The sequence below is a fragment of the Salvia miltiorrhiza genome, chromosome 1 (genome assembly GCF_028751815.1).
Source record: "Salvia miltiorrhiza cultivar Shanhuang (shh) chromosome 1, IMPLAD_Smil_shh, whole genome shotgun sequence".
Classification (NCBI taxonomy): Eukaryota; Viridiplantae; Streptophyta; class Magnoliopsida; order Lamiales; family Lamiaceae; genus Salvia; species Salvia miltiorrhiza.
In genome coordinates this window covers 39,511,297-39,528,013 of record NC_080387.1, presented here as the reverse complement: position 1 = coordinate 39,528,013, position 16,717 = coordinate 39,511,297, and the positions used below count along the sequence as shown (strand labels likewise).

Below are 16,717 nucleotides of genomic sequence, written 5' to 3'. Positions count from 1 at the left end.
TTCGCCGGAAATCCTTTGAATACAGTGAGTTGAAGGAGGAGGCAGAGATAGCTTGGGATAAGGCTTTATCATTGTGGAGCACCATGAAATGGAAGATGAAATTCCAAAGTTGAAGGAGGAGATCAAATTGTTGAAGAATATGATAGCCATTTTGGTTGTTTGCTTTGTTTTAGTGTATGTTTAAGGTTAGTTAGATTAAGAAGTTACCAATATGGTAACTTTTGTACAACCACTTTACTATGTATCAAGCTAATTTTCAATCAATGGAAGCTTGTTTACCTATTAAATGTTGAGAATATACATGAATGTAAATAAGGAATTGAACTTTGAAAGTTGAAATCAATGGCATTCATTCACAAAATAATGAAAGCTTGTTTATAATGTCTTACACAAACACTGACTGAGCCAAATTGTTCATAAAAACAACAAATCTTGATCCAAAAGATAAAAACAACAGTTGCCTTGATCGACAGCCAAATCTTGATGAACTACACTTGAGTTAAGTCTCCATGACGTGAGCTTTCTTGATTGAATTCTCCCGTGCCTCCTGTTGAACACCTACTTTCTTGTGTGTTAACAACTCCAACATTTTGGGCAGCCATCTCCACATTTGTTCCTTCATTTGTTTGTTTCTTCCACTTGCTTCCAATCTCCTTGCTTGCACCTGCCTTGCTTCCACTCCCTTTGCTTGCAGTGGCTTTGCTTCCACTTCCCTTGCTTCCAGTGGCTTTGTTAACATGAGTCACTTGTCTGTTTTGTGGCATCTATTTGACATATAAAGAAAAATTAGTACATGTAACAAACCAACTCTAGAATATGTTAAAATATGGTGATATTTGTGCTTACGTGATAGTAGATGTTACCCGTGCCTATACATGTATAAACTGCAACACCTTTTCTGGTAACATTTTTCTCCATAGCTGCAATTGCTTGACTAGTCTCTTCCCTTGTGGTGGATGAAGCAGCATCCTTGTCAGCCTTCTTCATTGGGCGCCCTCTCTTTGCCTATGCATATTTATGAGTTAAATAACATTAGTAAACCATCATCAATTAGAAAGTTGTTCTATTAAAATGGGAATGAGAAGATAGCTCTTTAGCAACTGTCCTGTTGGTGCATGTTCTGGAATTATGTCCAAGCTGATTGCAGTTGTTGCATGTGATTATCTACCCATGTCTCTTAAGCTTGTTTGGGTTTTTAGGGTCTCTCTCTTCAGGTGCCCTTTTTCTCTTCTTTGGCCTTTCAGGCATGCTTCTACAAGAGGAGGTTGCACTTTGTCTTTATCCACCACCAGCCACATTCTTTGTCTATTCAATGGTGCCAAACCATACTTCTAGCATTCTTTGTACCTATCCACATGATACCAATCTACAACAAAATTTCCAACATCCAACCCACTGTATTGAATTGCAGAGATTCCATGGACACAATGAATCCCTGTTAACTGCCACATTCTACAACTGCAAGTTCGCAGCTCTATATCAACCACAAATTTGTCAATTTCAGCAAGAACTTCAAACTTTCCACCAACAGCAGGAAATGGAATACAATTCCTGCTTAACCACCTCAACTTCTCCAATTTCTTCCTAATTTCAGGACATAAAGTATCAGTGACCTTACCAATTGATTCACATTTCTTCTCCTGCCTCACCATGATTGAGGTCCTAATTTTTTCCAGCATATGTATCACCATCTTCCCTCTTGCATTGATGATGTAACCATTGAAGGTCTCTACAATGTTGTTATCAATCATATCAGAGTACGTCTTTGTAGGAAGAAAGGCTTTACAAAACCTTTGGACTTCCCTATCTCTGAAATCTTGATAAGCCCCCACAGATTCTGCCTTCATCTCTTCAAGCACTCTTTTGTATTCATCTTTGTAAAAAGCTCTCACTGCTCTCCAGAAAAGGTTCTTAAAGATGCTTCCAGTATGGCCTTGCTTTTTCCAATTCATGTATGCTTGCCTTGCACAGTTCCTATGCTTGGCATAAAGAACTATGTTGGCAACGGTATTTTCTAGACCCTGAAATGTAATAAATGTGTCAAATACTCTTATGTAACACAATGATAATAGTATCATAAAGTTAAATAGAAGTATGGTAGGAACATTAACCTTTTGCTGGTCTGAAATGAAAGTTCATCCATCACCATTTGCAATTTCAAAATCCTCACACAAGCACTTTATAAACCAACTCCAATTGAGTTCATTTTCAATATCTACCACGGCCCAAGCCAAAGGATACATTTGGTTGTTGCCATCTTCATCAACAGCAGCAAGAAGTATCCCTGCCAAACATGTTTTCAAAAAGCATCCATCCAAACCAATGATAGGTCTACACCCCACCTTAAATCCTTTCCTCAAGGCTGTATATCCCATATACAATGCCTTGAAAACATTACCTTCACCTGTAAGTAGCTCAAACCTGCCAGTAGGATCTACCCTTCTATTCTCAGCTATGTAGTTCTTTATTAGCCCATAGTGCTCAGTCACTGTCCCCCTAACAAGTTATTTTTCTATTGTCCTAGCTTTGTAAAGCCTATCTCTCCCCCACTTTGGTTGCAAACTTGTCCAAATGTCTTTTCTTAATTTAGGAATGCTTATATTATTCCTAATTCTGAAGACATTTACATACCTGTTTGCAATCCACTTACTACTCACCAACTTATTATTCATGGACTTAGTGCACTTGTGCCTATCACCCACTGACTTCACCTTAAAACAACCTTCCCCCTTCACTATACTAGCATAAACCCTCCATGTACAAGGAGGATCACAATAGGCCTCACATTTATCAGCAGCAACCCTCTTAAAATGGATGTACCTTCCATTCTCTATTGCCCAAGTAGTGAGAGCCTCCCTACATTCCCAACCATCCTGGAATCTCAAACCAAGTTTAATATCTAAGTTTTTATGGTCACATTTTGGGTCATATACAACCCTCTTAACCCTACGTTTGACAAATACCTCATCCTCATCAATTTCATCAGAATTGACAGGCCTATCTGATGACTCATACTCAGACAAGTAACCCCCCTGTAGGTCCTGCTCAATCCTAACATCATCAACTATCATCTCAAAGAATTTCTTATTTGCAATAAGATTTTTTTTCTTTCTAGACTGAATATATTCCTCATCACCCGAGGCTAACTCTAAATCATCCAACCCATCATCCTCCCTAGAAGGCATATATGTTGATGGTGAATAGGATTCATCATCACTGTCATCATCAATGCCCAATAACCAGTCATTATAGTGGTCAGACAATGCTTCTTCATCATGTGCTTCCGAATATCCCATTTCTTCTTCAATACAATTACCCTTACCCTTGTCAACATCTAGTGTTTCACTAGTAGAAACAGCTTAAACAAGCTTACCCTTTGTGACACCCAAATTCATTTTAAATTTTAAATGAAAACGCACGCGGAAAAATCATGACTATAAATAGATATTTAATGTGAAAATAAAGAAATAAATATCTTATTTAAAATATTTATTCGAAATAACATCTTTAGTTAAAGCTAAATACAAGATATTTGACTCGCCATTCGACCTTCCACGCGCCTCCGGCCTTTAAAACCTGAAATTGTTAAATATGGGATGAGCATACAGGGTACACTCAGTGTGGGAACATGCAATCATTGTCCACGTTAATAAAATGAGAATCACATATGATCAATACATTCGTAACTGAAAGTCGCACTGTGGCATACCAAGGACCTTTCCGTCCTGGACCGATTGAGCCGGCCCCTGGCGACTGGTTGCAACCATAACTTTAACATGAAATCGCATTGTGGCATACCAAGGACTTTAATGTCCTGGACCCATTGAGCGGGCCCCTAGCGATATAATTTAATGCAACTCACATATGGTAAACACATAATATTAAATTGGACAAAGATTAACCACAGCATATACTGAAATAAATCCCACACCTGGACTTTGAACTTGAACTTCAACTTGAATGCTAACTTGAGTAAATCAAATAAAAGTAACTTCCTAGTCGCGCCGCACCTAGTCAGATAAATTCAAATAATAAAATATAAGGGCCTAATTGAACTTTAGAAAAATAATATAAACTTTGAGAATTTTATATAAGACCATTAAAATCATTGATTTAATAATTTAAATAATAAGATATAATTTCTTATGAAAATTTTGATTAGTAAAATAATTTAAGGATAAATCCAACTTAATTAAAAGAAATATGCAGCTCAAAATAATTAAAATTAAGCCCAATTACTTAAGTGAAATTGAGCCCATGAGGTAATTAAAATTAAACCCAACTATTTAAATAAAATTAAGCTCCAGTTTAAAGCCCATTTCTCAGCCCATCATTTAACCCTAACTTAAACTCACCAACACACACCAACACACAAACTCACGCAGCCTCACTCCCTCTCTTCTTCTCTCCCTCTCGGTGCCCTGCCGCCGCGCCGTCGTCGGAGGCCGGCGGCTCCTACCTCCTCACTCTCCTTCCCTATCTTCCTATCTCCCTTCATCCTCCCCTGCCCCTGTCCTCGCCGTCCCAGCCACCTCCTCCTTCGACCGGAACAGCACAGCAGAGCCGAGACCGCGCCGCCGCCCCTGTCTCCTCCCTACGGCCGCCGTGGCGCACAGCGCCGGCGGCGCTGTTCTTCAGCCATCCCCCTCTCTCTGCTTCCCCTCAGCCTAACAGCCATCGGGAAAGCCGATGCTGCGGCGCCTCCTCTGCCCCCTCCTCTATCTTCGACCAGCCGTTGCCGCCACCGCCACCGCCACCGACAGCAGCAGTTGGCAGGTCGCCGCCTCCTACCCTCTTTCCTGCTCGACAACAGCTGTTCCCCCAAAATTCTCCCATCTCCACTCTACCTCTATGTCTCTAATTTCATTTTATTCTTTCTTTTTCTCATGAATTAAATGAATGATTTAGGAAAATTGTTGGATTAGAAGCATGTGTATGCTGAATTTGATTCAACAATAAAAATTACTCAGTGTTTCTGCACAACACAAAAGAGGAGAAATAGAGTTGCTGTGATGATTTAAAATCACAGAAAATAAATTTACCAACTGAAGCTCTATAGAAGGAGATGATCGAAGAGATGTGCTGAGCAAGTTTGAGGTCTCACAGGAAGGTGAAAAATGATAGAGGCTGATGAATCTGATGGCTATATACATAGCCGTGAATGAATACAAAAGTATGGCGGTTAAGGTGTAGAAGATAATGATCGAAGAAGTAGATAAGTGAATTGATTTTGAAAGATAAACATGAAATAAATGATAAAAATTAGTGAAGAGATAAAAATGGAACGAATGTGGCTGCACAAAATTGAGGAAAATTTGAATGGCTGAAGAGGAAAACTTGACTGCCAAGAATTAAGATTTGTGGCTGAAAATGGAAACAAATTGTGGCTTAAAATAAAATACACGTGATTGCTGTTTGAAGAAGGAAATTGCTAAAAATTATAGGCTCTAATTCAAACCAAGCCCAATGAAACATAAATAAATACATAAGGCCCATTATAGAGATTATTGCTAATATATTTTTATGGCCCAATCTTTGAGTATAAGAGTTTTTATTTGCTAAAAACTTAAAATTATCTATCTAACTAGGGCGCGACTAGACATACTCATAAATTCGACTCATAAATATATATATATATATATATATATATATATATATTAATAACTTGAAACTTTAATAATTTTTCAAATAAAATTTCCAAAGGAAGTAAACGGTTTTGGGTTGTGACACCCTTACCCTTGTCAACTTTCTCACCCACAATAAACACATTACCCACCCTAGTGTGATCAAGAATCGTGGTAAACCACTCCATTACCTCCTTATCACTGATTATCTCCCTATAAGCATCACTAGAAGTCTTGTACCAGACCTTAAACAAGCTTACCCTTACCCTTGTCAACTTTCTCACCCACAATAAACACATTACCCACCCTAGTGTGATCAAGAATCGTGGTAAACCACTCCATTACCTCCTTATCACTGATTATCTCCCTATAAGCATCACTAGAAGTCTTGTACCAGACTTTGGTAGAAGCAGGAAACCCTATGCTCTTCACTAACTCCATAAGATCAAAATAACCAAACTTATCTCGATCTAGATTTGTTTTCCAGTCTACAGAACCTCCTAAATAAGATTCTTCACCACATAACTTCATAAATCTACCACCATGATGAAGAAAAACGAAAAAAAAAAATCACTGCATAAGCCAAAAAAGGGATCTTTGAGCCATGCAAAAAATAACAAAACTTTCATGGAAAAATACCTTAAACAATTATTTAGAGGGCCTACCTGTTGGATATTTCTTCCCAGATCCCTCCAAAACTCTGCCTCCAAAACTCCGACAAAGTTCAATAGTTTATTATCTAGCAAAGTAATCCCAAGCTTCTCGAAGAACACCGACACGTCTTCCCCCAAGAACTCTGTCACCTTTTCTCTCTCGTTTGTGAGGTAGAAGGATGAAAAGTTAGGGTTAATGGAAAAAGGGGTAACTTTTTGGCGGTAAATAACGTGCCTCTTGGGTGTTTGAGGAAGAAACGGCTACGTTTCTACCTAAACGACGTCATTTATTGCTTCGTCAAAACGACGACGTCTTGTTTTCCTGTCCGGCGTTGCCAAACTGGAATCCTGGTCGCCATGTCATGCCAACTCAACATTAAGTATGCTGCGTGTATTTGCCGGGGGAAAAATCAAATTAATTACTCCGATCATGTATTTACCGTCCAATTTTAGAAGTTGTGTTATTTTTGCTGAATTCGGTAATTTCTCGTGAATTTAGCGGTAATTAATCCTTTTAGAAACCCTTTTAGAAACGTTTTTTTTTTATATATATTTTAGGTGTGTGTGTGTGTTTGATTTTAGTATTATTTCACTTTATTTTCCTCAAAAAAGATATATGTCCAAAAAATTTAATTCGATCATATTGTATATTAACATCCCTAAATTATAAATATAGGTCGGTAAGTAATCGAACACCAGCCAAGCAAAGCTTGATCTCGGCGCGATTAGTCAACGACGGAGCTTCCAATAAACTTTTTCCAGCAGCAAATTGGAACAGGTCGGCCCGACGGCTCCTCTAACGTTACTGCTAATGTGTTGAGCATTGAACATGAGAAAAACAACAAATTAACCAACAAATCCATGCTTGCAAACATAGAGAAGTGGGATAGAAAGAAACCTACCAATTCCATCTTCACCGTTGAAACAATCCGACGGTGAAGAAACGTTGTAGCCCCACAAGTAGCCCAACCCCTCCACCAAGAAACCACATTAATTTCAGCCCAGGGGCGGCCTCACCTAAACCCTCCGATACCAAAACGACACATAGCTTTGGTCACCCCAATCCCCAGCCGCCACGTCACCCCCCTTCGATTTGACCTGTTCAAGGCTGCCGGCGGAGCCCCACACACATTGGAAGTTTTACCCCCGTCAGTCAAAACATTCGTTCCAAATTCAGCACATTTCAAATATGAAAATGCCGCATGGGTCCCTATTGTCATCATTCATTTGCATTTGCATTTTGCACGACTCAACTATTTATGCCTTTCCAATATCTGTAACACGTTGTTGCTCAATTACAAGGCTACTATATTTTTTATTGAACTATTCACTTTCCTTGAAAATATAATCCTGTGATAGTTATTTTGTATAGCAGAATATTTTTTTTAAAAGCCCTGAAAATTATTACCTAACTGTTGACATAACATGATTTATCCTTTTATTTTATTCTTGAATTATTAGATTTTGGCTCATTGGTTTTAATGCTTTGAATTTTTCAGATTTAAAAGTAGCTAACTGAATAAATCTGAAATTAAGCTGCGTACACATTGACAATGAATACAATAGCCAATAGGACTTCAAAGAGGAAACGCATTTACATTTAGCCACTTCAAATAAATGTTCTGTTACTTCTGCACAGTTTTCAAATTCTAAATCACGAAACAAATTATGTAAATTACTAAAAACGGTTATGGAAAATCTAACAGCAATGTAACATAACACTGCAAAAGTGCCCAAAACCACATTATTTCATTCTATATATGCATATATACAATTTCGGAAATCACTTCACAAGAACAAAGATGAGAGAGGAAGGTTGAAAACACAAGGACAAAACAAAGAAGACTTGAAAACCACTCTAAGAAACCAAAACAAAACAAAACTAGAGTATACATATGCATCTCTTGCAGTTTTTCCTTATTTTCCAATCCTACCCTTCTATTTGTTTTTCCATTGCCTATACTACCCATATGCAACCTGCTTCTATGTACAATGCAGGCAAAGGCTATTTCAGTAATTGCATTAGATTATCAGATAAACACCCCTTTTCTTTTCTTTTTCCTCTAAATTTTTATTTATATTTCGAGGGTTTTTCTCGTTTAAGCAAAAGAGCATAGATAGCATCATCCTATATCTCTATAGTGAGCCCACCCATAGGGGCTCTATGGGGAATCCCCTTTCTCCGCTTCGCATTCCGGTAATTGGCGGAGGTTGGCGGCGGCGTCGACGGAGTGAAGCTCGGAATATTCTGGCTGCCGCTGCTGTACGAGTCATCGGAATCCGAAATCCTCTTCTCCGACCACTGCTTGTTTTTCCTGGGCAGATTCTTCGACGTCCCAACAATCTATAAAACAAATTCATAGAATCAATCAAATCAATACAAATGCAATAACATCACAACTCGTTTCAGTCGTGTCATAATTTAGAATCGATGAATACCTTGCAGCCAAGTGAGCAGAATTTAAAGGAGTCGAGGAGGCTGCGGTCGCAGACGTGGCAGGTGTTGGTGACGCCTTTTCCCGGCCGCGGCTGCGGCCGCTCGTTCAAGAAAACCACCTTGGCGCTGTTGATTATGTATGTCTGCACCGAGCTGATGTCCAGATACTTCTGTATTTCCGATACTCTGATAACATCATGGTACGATGACCTCCTTATCTGTAATTTTCAATTCCACCATTAAAATCTTTAGTTGCAGACCAATCAAAACTTTAATTTCTAGCATAAGAAGAAGAAGAAAAACCTGGATAGCGCGGTGGTCTTTATGGAAGGCCAAACAGAGTGAGCAGAGAGGGCCATTCATACAATCCAAACAATACATATTACATTCGCTCTTGTGCGAATCAGCGTGGAATTTGCATTGAACGAAGAATTGCTCTTTGAGCAGCGATTTCAGCCATGGCGGCCATATATTGTTGTCCTCATTTGGTCCCTAAAATAAAACAATTAATCATTGAGAAAGTAATACTTTTGAGCACAAAATGTGGAATAAAAAAAGCGATACAAACCATGATTCTCCTGTTTTTGGGCTTGATTTCGCGGACAGCGGGTTCCTGGTTATCGATCGCCAGCTTTAATGAACTAGAGAGAGAGAGAGAGTGTGTGTGTGTAGAGTGTAATGCTTGTGTTTGTGCGTATTGCTGAAAAGAAGTATGGCCACAAGGGGAGGGAAAAGAAAGGTGGCTGTGGAAAGTTTTATGCAAGTGGAGGCGGTGAGAGAGGGAGGGTCGTTCTTATCTTCTGAGAAAAGTCTTACATACACAAAGTCCGAACCTAGCTCCGAGGCTGCCCCTCGAGATACGTTGGGTGCAAGGAACCGACCTCCTTCTTTCCTTTTTCTTTATCTTGATTAATAATTTCCTAATACTTTCTTTATTGCCTTTCATTTTCATATGCTACATATTCTCGCTTCGGTCTTATCGCACCATTATTATTTCTAATCCTACTTTCATTTTGACTTTATTTCTGGGTGCTAAACACTAAAAACAGAGTGCATTGTCATATTATTGCAAAAACTCGGTCAATGTCCGAGTTTTACTATTAGCACGTATACGTAGGATAATTTGGACACACTTTTTATATATATAAATTTGAAAGTTGCATTGGTTAATTCATTAAGCTTCTTCATTTACATGGATTCGTAATGAAAAAAAAAAAATCATCGATAGTAATGTGGAGATTTTAAAATTTGTTTAAGCCCAGTAATTTTCTATTTTTCATGACGAAATTCGTTAAGATGGCGGTTATGTGCATTTATTGTGAAGTTATTTAAGAGTTCTCTCTTGTACAATCTCTTGAAACTTTCTTAACCAAATGCAACATACGTCGGATGCCATTTAGATGATTATTTAATTTCCTTCACTGAAATGGGAATTTGATAATTAAGAAAAAGGATAATTGAGTTGGCACATTGTTCCGATTCCATATGCATTATTGGTATTGGCTTAGCGTTGTGTTTCTTAGTTATAGGAAAGAACAATGTCCATCCATTTTTATTATACATTATTTTTATATTAATTTGTTCTTTTCTTTTTTCGTATGTGTGCGTGCACCGTCCGTGTGTGTTGGTTTGGTTTAGTTTTGGGGAGTTGGCGGAAAGTGGGTGTGTGTGATCAGAAAGAAGACTGTGGTACACAAAAGGTTGAAGTCAACCGAAGTCTACAAAACGATATCAAGGAATGGGTATCCATTTTTCTTTTAGTTTTACTGGTTTCTTTAAAACAAAAAATATTAAATAAAAAATAAACTATAGTTGTGAATATTTTTTTTACTTATTTACTATGGGAATCAACAGCCGCTATTCTGGATTCGCACAGAATAAACATATGTTTATATACAAAAGTCTTTAAATTATACAGAACGAGATAATAACAACAACTACACGCGTGGGTAAACAAACGTTTTGTAGGAAATACTTCATCCGTCTCACGAAGCATGACATAGTTTCCTTTTTGGTTTGTCCTATTAAGCATGACACGTTTCTAAAAATGACAAAAAATTTACCCTTTATTCACTTTTTCACTTACCACACTTAACACATAAAATACCAATTTCTTAATTCTCGTGCCGAAAAGAAGTGTGTCGTGCTTTATGGGACGGAGGGAGTACAATATTTGCGTGTGATTACAATCTGAAATAGATAAAAGATTAAAAAAAATTACAAGGAAAATAGAATTGAAATTACAAAGTAAAATAAAAATTATTTCGTCTCGCAGAGAGCATCATTGTAAATTTACAAGTTCCGATGAACTAGAACAAAATGAGAATATAGTTTTAACTAGTGCAGTGAGCATATGTATGCAGAGATGATGCATATTCTGTGGTGTGTACGAATGAAAATGTGGTTGTCCTATTTATAGGCATAGTCTATTATGGAGGGAGCTTGCAAACTATAAGTGCACATTAATGTACAGAAGTCTGTAGAATTATGGCCGAATATTACTCCAAGGAGGTTACTGGTGTAACTCCCAACCCAACAAAGTATGGGTCTGGCTCAATGATCACCCAAAAACACAGATACAAACAAGGACTCAGACTTAGGATCGGAACCGAGCTGGGCACCAGTGTTGAGGTTGGGCCCTAGTGAATGGCAGATCGCATGCATGTGTGTGTGGGCTTCACAACCTATCACTTGTGCACATAATTATTACATGTATCAATGTAATAACTTATATACATTATTAATTAATGCTAAATTAATCAATGTTGTTAAACATTAAACCACCTTTAATGTTTATCACTTTATCCACAACTCCACATTTAATGTTCAATTTTAAATAAGTATTTCTCACTCACCGGATATTGATTTTGAGTATATAAATATACCACGATCATCGATTTGGAACGTATCGATCATATGCCATTTAATTCTACAAAATCAAAGGCCACGCTACTCGAAAAATTGGTCAAATATTGATCATCTCAAAATCAATTTTTCAACAATCTGCCATGAGTGGAAATAGACAGATGTATTTTGAATACACATAGCTATGATCTCGAGAGACATTAGTGTATTATAATAGGTGTTTTGAGGCCTTGAACCATCCTTAGTCAATACTATTAGATATACCAACGAATTACTAGAACTCGATTTCTTTGAACCATTCTTTTTTCGTGTATATCAAGACAATATAAAACATAAATGCTTCAACCCTCATTATGTTCTCATATATTTTGTCATTTGCAGACCATGGACAGTTCTTTAAATTCACAAGTGGTAAATATCATGTGATCCACACTTCTCACTCATATAGGTGATTCTTTCCAGAGTATTATACTAATTGAGACATTTAAGAATCATTAAAAGTCAAAAAATTTACCTTACCACTAAGTAGGTTTCAACACTCATTTTCTCTTCTAGGGAATGCAGGTAGTCGAAATTTTTACACAAACTCTTGTACTCCCTCCGTCCACTAATTGATAACTTAAGGGAGAAAACATGAGTTTTAAGAAAAAGTGTATTGTTTATTAGTTGAGTAGAGAAAGGGACCCATAAAGTATATTGTTTATTAGTTGAGTGGAGAAAAAGAGTTTGTTTATTGGGACCTACCAATTAAAAAATGTATAAATAGTTACTAAAAATGGGTAGGACATGAATTGGTGGACGGACCAAAAAGGAAAGTAGGACATGATTGGTGGACGGAGGGAGTAGCTTAGTTCTCATAACCTAGTTCTTAATATTTCTAATCATCATGGTTGGGTTACCACTATAATCGTCCTTAGATTGTAGATTTTACACCCATTCTCTCTGACAATTTATACATTTGATTTCGATTTAAAACTTTCGTGAGTAGATCGGTCAGATTATTTGTTGACTTCACGTGATCAATATTGATAACTCCGCTAGCGATCAAATATTTCACTGTATTATGTTGTCAACGTATATGTTGAGACTTACAATTGTATAACTCACTCTTTGCCCTACCAATAGCCACTTATCTTCAAGAAAATTTTGTAGCCATCCGGCTTCCTCACCATCTAAATCAGTGAATTATGATTTCATGATGGACCTAGTCATACATGTTTATTTTGTGAACCTCCATAAAACATCTTCGCCCGCAATTATAAATATTTATCCATTTGTTGATAATAAATCTTTCACGTCTGATATTCAATTTGTATCACAGTACCATTTAAGTATTGAGGATATCTCATGTAATGTAGTTCAAAGTTAAGAATGCAACTTTTAAGAAGTGAAAAAAAAAAAATGGCGAGAATTCTTAAAGAAGAAATCTAAAGAAGATTCACCTAGCTTGAAATCCAAAGAAGAAATCGTTTTGTATTCAAAAGCAGGATTTTAAAGTGCTTCAACCTTAGGGCATACTTAATGGGGATGAAGTTAAAAGGAATTTGCTGATGTGCATGAAGAAGAATGGTTACCGAGGAAGTTAAACTGGGAAAAAAAGAGATGAACGAGGATAAAGGTAAAACACTTTTACATGCTGGGAAGCAAGCTACGTGTGGACCCCACTCAAACAAATAGTGATGTGACATTGTGAGAAAGCACAACTATAGATGATCTTATAACACCCACAGTGGGGGGCGCGGACGCCGGCACTAGCCAGGTGCGCGCGCCACCCCCCCTATGCCGCGCCTAGCCCCCCTCCACGCTCGACGCACTATGCAAAACGATTGGACGCGTGATATACACAGCCCAATCACAGATTTTTCGCCCATTTAATTAAAAAAATTAAATTAAATTTCGGCCGATCGAACAGATTTGTTTTGTTTTTTTTTCCTTCTTCATTTCAGCTGTTCAACAGTTATTTTACCATTTTTTTTCTTTTTTCTTTTAATTCCTCTCCCTATAAATACTACATCTCCATTCACTTCTCTACCATCTCTTCTCTATTCACAAATCAAACATTATGTCATCCTTAAACAATTCCTCCAAAAATTCTTCGTCATCCGACGAAGACATTCCCAACCATGATCATCTTCAATTTTCCTATTGCGAACTCGATGTTGCAGGGGAGAGATCAAGTAGCGGATCTCAAACAACGTTCAATATCGGAGCACCGTCGGAATTCGCCGCCTATATGGCCCGAAGTTCAAACAAGCGAGATAGTCGTTTGCATGCTCGCCTCCGAGATGATCTAGTCGAGCATATATGGGCACGATTTGGTCACATTGGTCCATAGCTAGTTGATTTCAATTTTTCGAAATTATTGTAATTTTTTCTTATTTTTCATTTTTAATGCAGTATTTAATTTTTATTTAATGAAATTTATGTTATTAGATATAGTGTTACAATTAATTGAAATTAAAATAAAATTAAATAAAAATTAAAAATTAAAATTTAAGAGCCAAGGGGTTGGCTCTCCAATGTGGGATGTTAGCTCAAAAGTGGTGGGGATCACTTTTAAGAGCCAAGGTTGGCTCACCACTATGGATGCCCTTAAAGAACTTATTTCTAATGATTCACAAATCCAAATTCAAAGTTTAGATAAATACATCTTGAAATTTCTAGAAATCATAACTTAACCAGCTCTATTTAAAAAAAATTGTTATTCTATTTGTATATTTTTTTTCTATTTTCGGATACTAATTTATAATCCGTCGAATTTCAATGAAAAATCATTTAACGTTGTAATTTATAATTAAAAATTTAAAATAAATTTATACTTAGGTAGAGTTCAGCTATCTAGAATCGTTAGTCATAATGAATTATGAGGATATTATGGTTTAGCCACTCAAACACAATTATAATGTTATTTTATTATTTGTTCTAGTAGAATTCAACTATCTGAAATCGTTAGTCATGGTGGATGATGATGAAGAGCCAAAATGATCAAGCTAAGACGGTTTACCCACTCAAACACAATTAAAGTGATTTTATTATTTGTTCTAATATCAAATACGTATATCAATATTTGCTAATTACCTGAACCTATTTTAATTTGATACAATAATTTGATATACATCGCAATACAACACATACATTAGAAAGTAGATACTAATACTAATTAATAGAATGAACAACAAAATAATAAAAATCAAAGAAACGTTTGCATAGGCATGTAGATTAATGTTCAAACTGTTTTTAAAAAATAATTTTAGTACTCATTATCATCCCAAACTCGTATAGTAATACCCTCTAATTACCCAAATCTATTTAAATTTATAAAATAACTAGTTAGTTAAGGCTAAATATCACTTTAAACTGCAAAATATTTTCGTACAATTGTTATATCCTGAACGATCAATATTTTATTAGTTGTGCCCTCGTTCATTATTTACCCTTTTGATTTTTCAATCAGTGAAGCATAAAACGACGTCGTTTTGTGCAATATAAGTTTAAAAAAAAAAAAAAAGAATTCTATGTACCTCGTGGCATCGGAAAGCCACATCAACTTTACGAAGCCAAAAAATGGATAAATGGTACAATTGATAAAAAAAATTTAGTTCAAGGTTTTAAAAAAATATTTTCAATAGTTTAAGAAATAATATTTGATAGTGCAAAACTAGTTTGGGTTTAAAGTGATATTTAATCGTTAATAAAATACAAGTTGTTACAATAATTGATTATATGTCTCAATAAAATTCAAACATTACAGAGTAAATATTAATAATAAATAGTTTAAATATCCGCAGACTACATTCTCATCTCAAACCCGTAAAACCTGCAACTCCCCAAATTCATTTGAATTTATAAAAATAATTTGTTGTAATAATTGGTTATTTATCTCAATAAATTCCAAATATTACATAGTAAATATTAATAATAAATAGTATATATGCCCGCTAGTTAGTCATTTTTGTATTAAATTCAAGATTATATTTAAAAATGAATTATACAAATTTAATTATTTTATTTGAGTTTTAAATTGGTGAAAAAACATGTGTACCATTTTATTTAAATTTTCAATTGACAAAGTCTAATGAAAAATTGGTATGAGATACTGTAAAAAATTAGCATCACCAATTCCAGATGTGGACCTGGATCGAATCCTGCTTGGTCCAAATCCATATCCGTATTTTTTTACTTAGGTCAGGATCCGGTCCAAAAAAATGAGATTCATGTCCAGATCCATTAGATTCACAGGGTCCTGACCCGGATCCATTCTTTTTTCTCTTTTAAAATAAATTTACAAATATTAAATTAACCAAAAATAAAATCATAATTATTATCTAGAGTTTTAATAATTATTCAAAAATAAATAAATAAAATTTAAATATATATTATATAGATAAATATATACACAATTAATATAATAAGATAAGCCTAGAAGGTTAAGGTGTTGGAGGAGATGCAGTTGTGCGGGGTGGTGAAGAAGCTGGTGGCGTTGCTGCATGTAAGCGGTGGGCAGTCGACAACCAAGAGATTGGGCGCGTGCGAGCTAACAAGGTGCAAGTCAGAATCGATGAGTACGGGGGTGGTTAAGTTGATGCCGGAGGTGGGTTGCTGAAATTATAAAAAAAAAATAAAAAAAATTAAGGTGCAGATCTACCCCTGAAGTAGAGGGTGCAATTAAACTCAAACGTTAACGGACACTTAACAACGTTAGGTCAGAGGGGTGAATTTGCACTATTTTCTCGGAGTTCAGGGGTTTAGTTGCACACACAGTGAGTAAGAGGGGTTATATGCTATAGGGGCTGCTACTTCGGGGGCCAATCTGCACATTTTCCCTAGATTTTAATTCTATATACTAGTAATATTTTAACGTATTTCATATTTAATAATATGTTTATATTTTGTGCCCGCATAATAAAAATTTTCCAGATCCGTCCCTGGATATGTTGGCTCATATCTCAAATGTATATTTAATGCGCATATTTTTAGGATTTTTTTTGTGGGTATTTGACGAGTAATTGACGGGTATTTTCGCGGATATTTTTCGCGAGTAAACGAATTTCGCGGGTATGGATAGTAAGTATCCAAACCCATACCCACGAACTAAATGGATAGTGAATTGCAACTACGAAACTATCCGTGGATATTAA

General features: G+C 36.2%; 2 protein-coding genes and 1 long non-coding RNA gene across 4 annotated transcripts; all 3 read right to left on the bottom strand.

Annotated features, from left to right (window-relative positions):
* Positions 1 to 325: 325 nt before the first annotated feature.
* Positions 326 to 1,967, bottom strand: LOC131014957 (uncharacterized). 2 transcript variants are annotated; one of them, XM_057943139.1, is made up of 2 exons: positions 847 to 1,967; positions 326 to 764 (listed from the first exon to the last, which is right to left on the bottom strand). In XM_057943139.1, the coding sequence occupies exons 1-2, from the start codon at positions 985 to 987 to the stop codon at positions 489 to 491; spliced, it is 417 nt and encodes a 138-aa protein (XP_057799122.1). In that variant the 5' UTR covers positions 988 to 1,967; the 3' UTR covers positions 326 to 488. The 2 variants fall into 2 exon arrangements, 1 of the variants encoding a protein (XP_057799122.1); XR_009098388.1 differs by having other exon boundaries at positions 640 to 764.
* A 1,427-nt stretch (positions 1,968 to 3,394) lies between these two features.
* Positions 3,395 to 5,673, bottom strand: LOC131014950 (uncharacterized). The gene is made up of 3 exons (XR_009098373.1): positions 5,043 to 5,673; positions 3,932 to 4,010; positions 3,395 to 3,576 (listed from the first exon to the last, which is right to left on the bottom strand). It is a non-coding gene; the product is annotated as an uncharacterized LOC131014950 (long non-coding RNA).
* Positions 5,674 to 8,007: 2,334 nt separating this feature from the next.
* Positions 8,008 to 9,631, bottom strand: LOC131014941 (protein RGF1 INDUCIBLE TRANSCRIPTION FACTOR 1-like). The gene is made up of 4 exons (XM_057943127.1): positions 9,283 to 9,631; positions 9,018 to 9,206; positions 8,717 to 8,932; positions 8,008 to 8,621 (listed from the first exon to the last, which is right to left on the bottom strand). The coding sequence occupies exons 1-4, from the start codon at positions 9,283 to 9,285 to the stop codon at positions 8,406 to 8,408; spliced, it is 624 nt and encodes a 207-aa protein (XP_057799110.1). The 5' UTR covers positions 9,286 to 9,631; the 3' UTR covers positions 8,008 to 8,405.
* Positions 9,632 to 16,717: the final 7,086 nt, after the last annotated feature.

What these genes read in the sequence shown, in the direction of transcription:
- LOC131014957 (XM_057943139.1), bottom strand. Translation starts at nt 987, where the DNA reads ATGAAGAAGGCTGACAAGGATGCTGCTTCATCCACCACAAGGGAAGAG. An exon ending in CGGGTAACATCTACTATCAC is followed by an intron (nt 765 to 846) that starts GTAAGCACAAAT and finishes TATGTCAAATAG; the next exon opens with ATGCCACAAAACAGACAAGT.
- LOC131014941 (XM_057943127.1), bottom strand. An exon ending in AAGACCACCGCGCTATCCAG is followed by an intron (nt 8,933 to 9,017) that starts GTTTTTCTTCTT and finishes TGAAAATTACAG; the next exon opens with ATAAGGAGGTCATCGTACCA. An exon ending in TCTGCTCACTTGGCTGCAAG is followed by an intron (nt 8,622 to 8,716) that starts GTATTCATCGAT and finishes TTTGTTTTATAG; the next exon opens with ATTGTTGGGACGTCGAAGAA.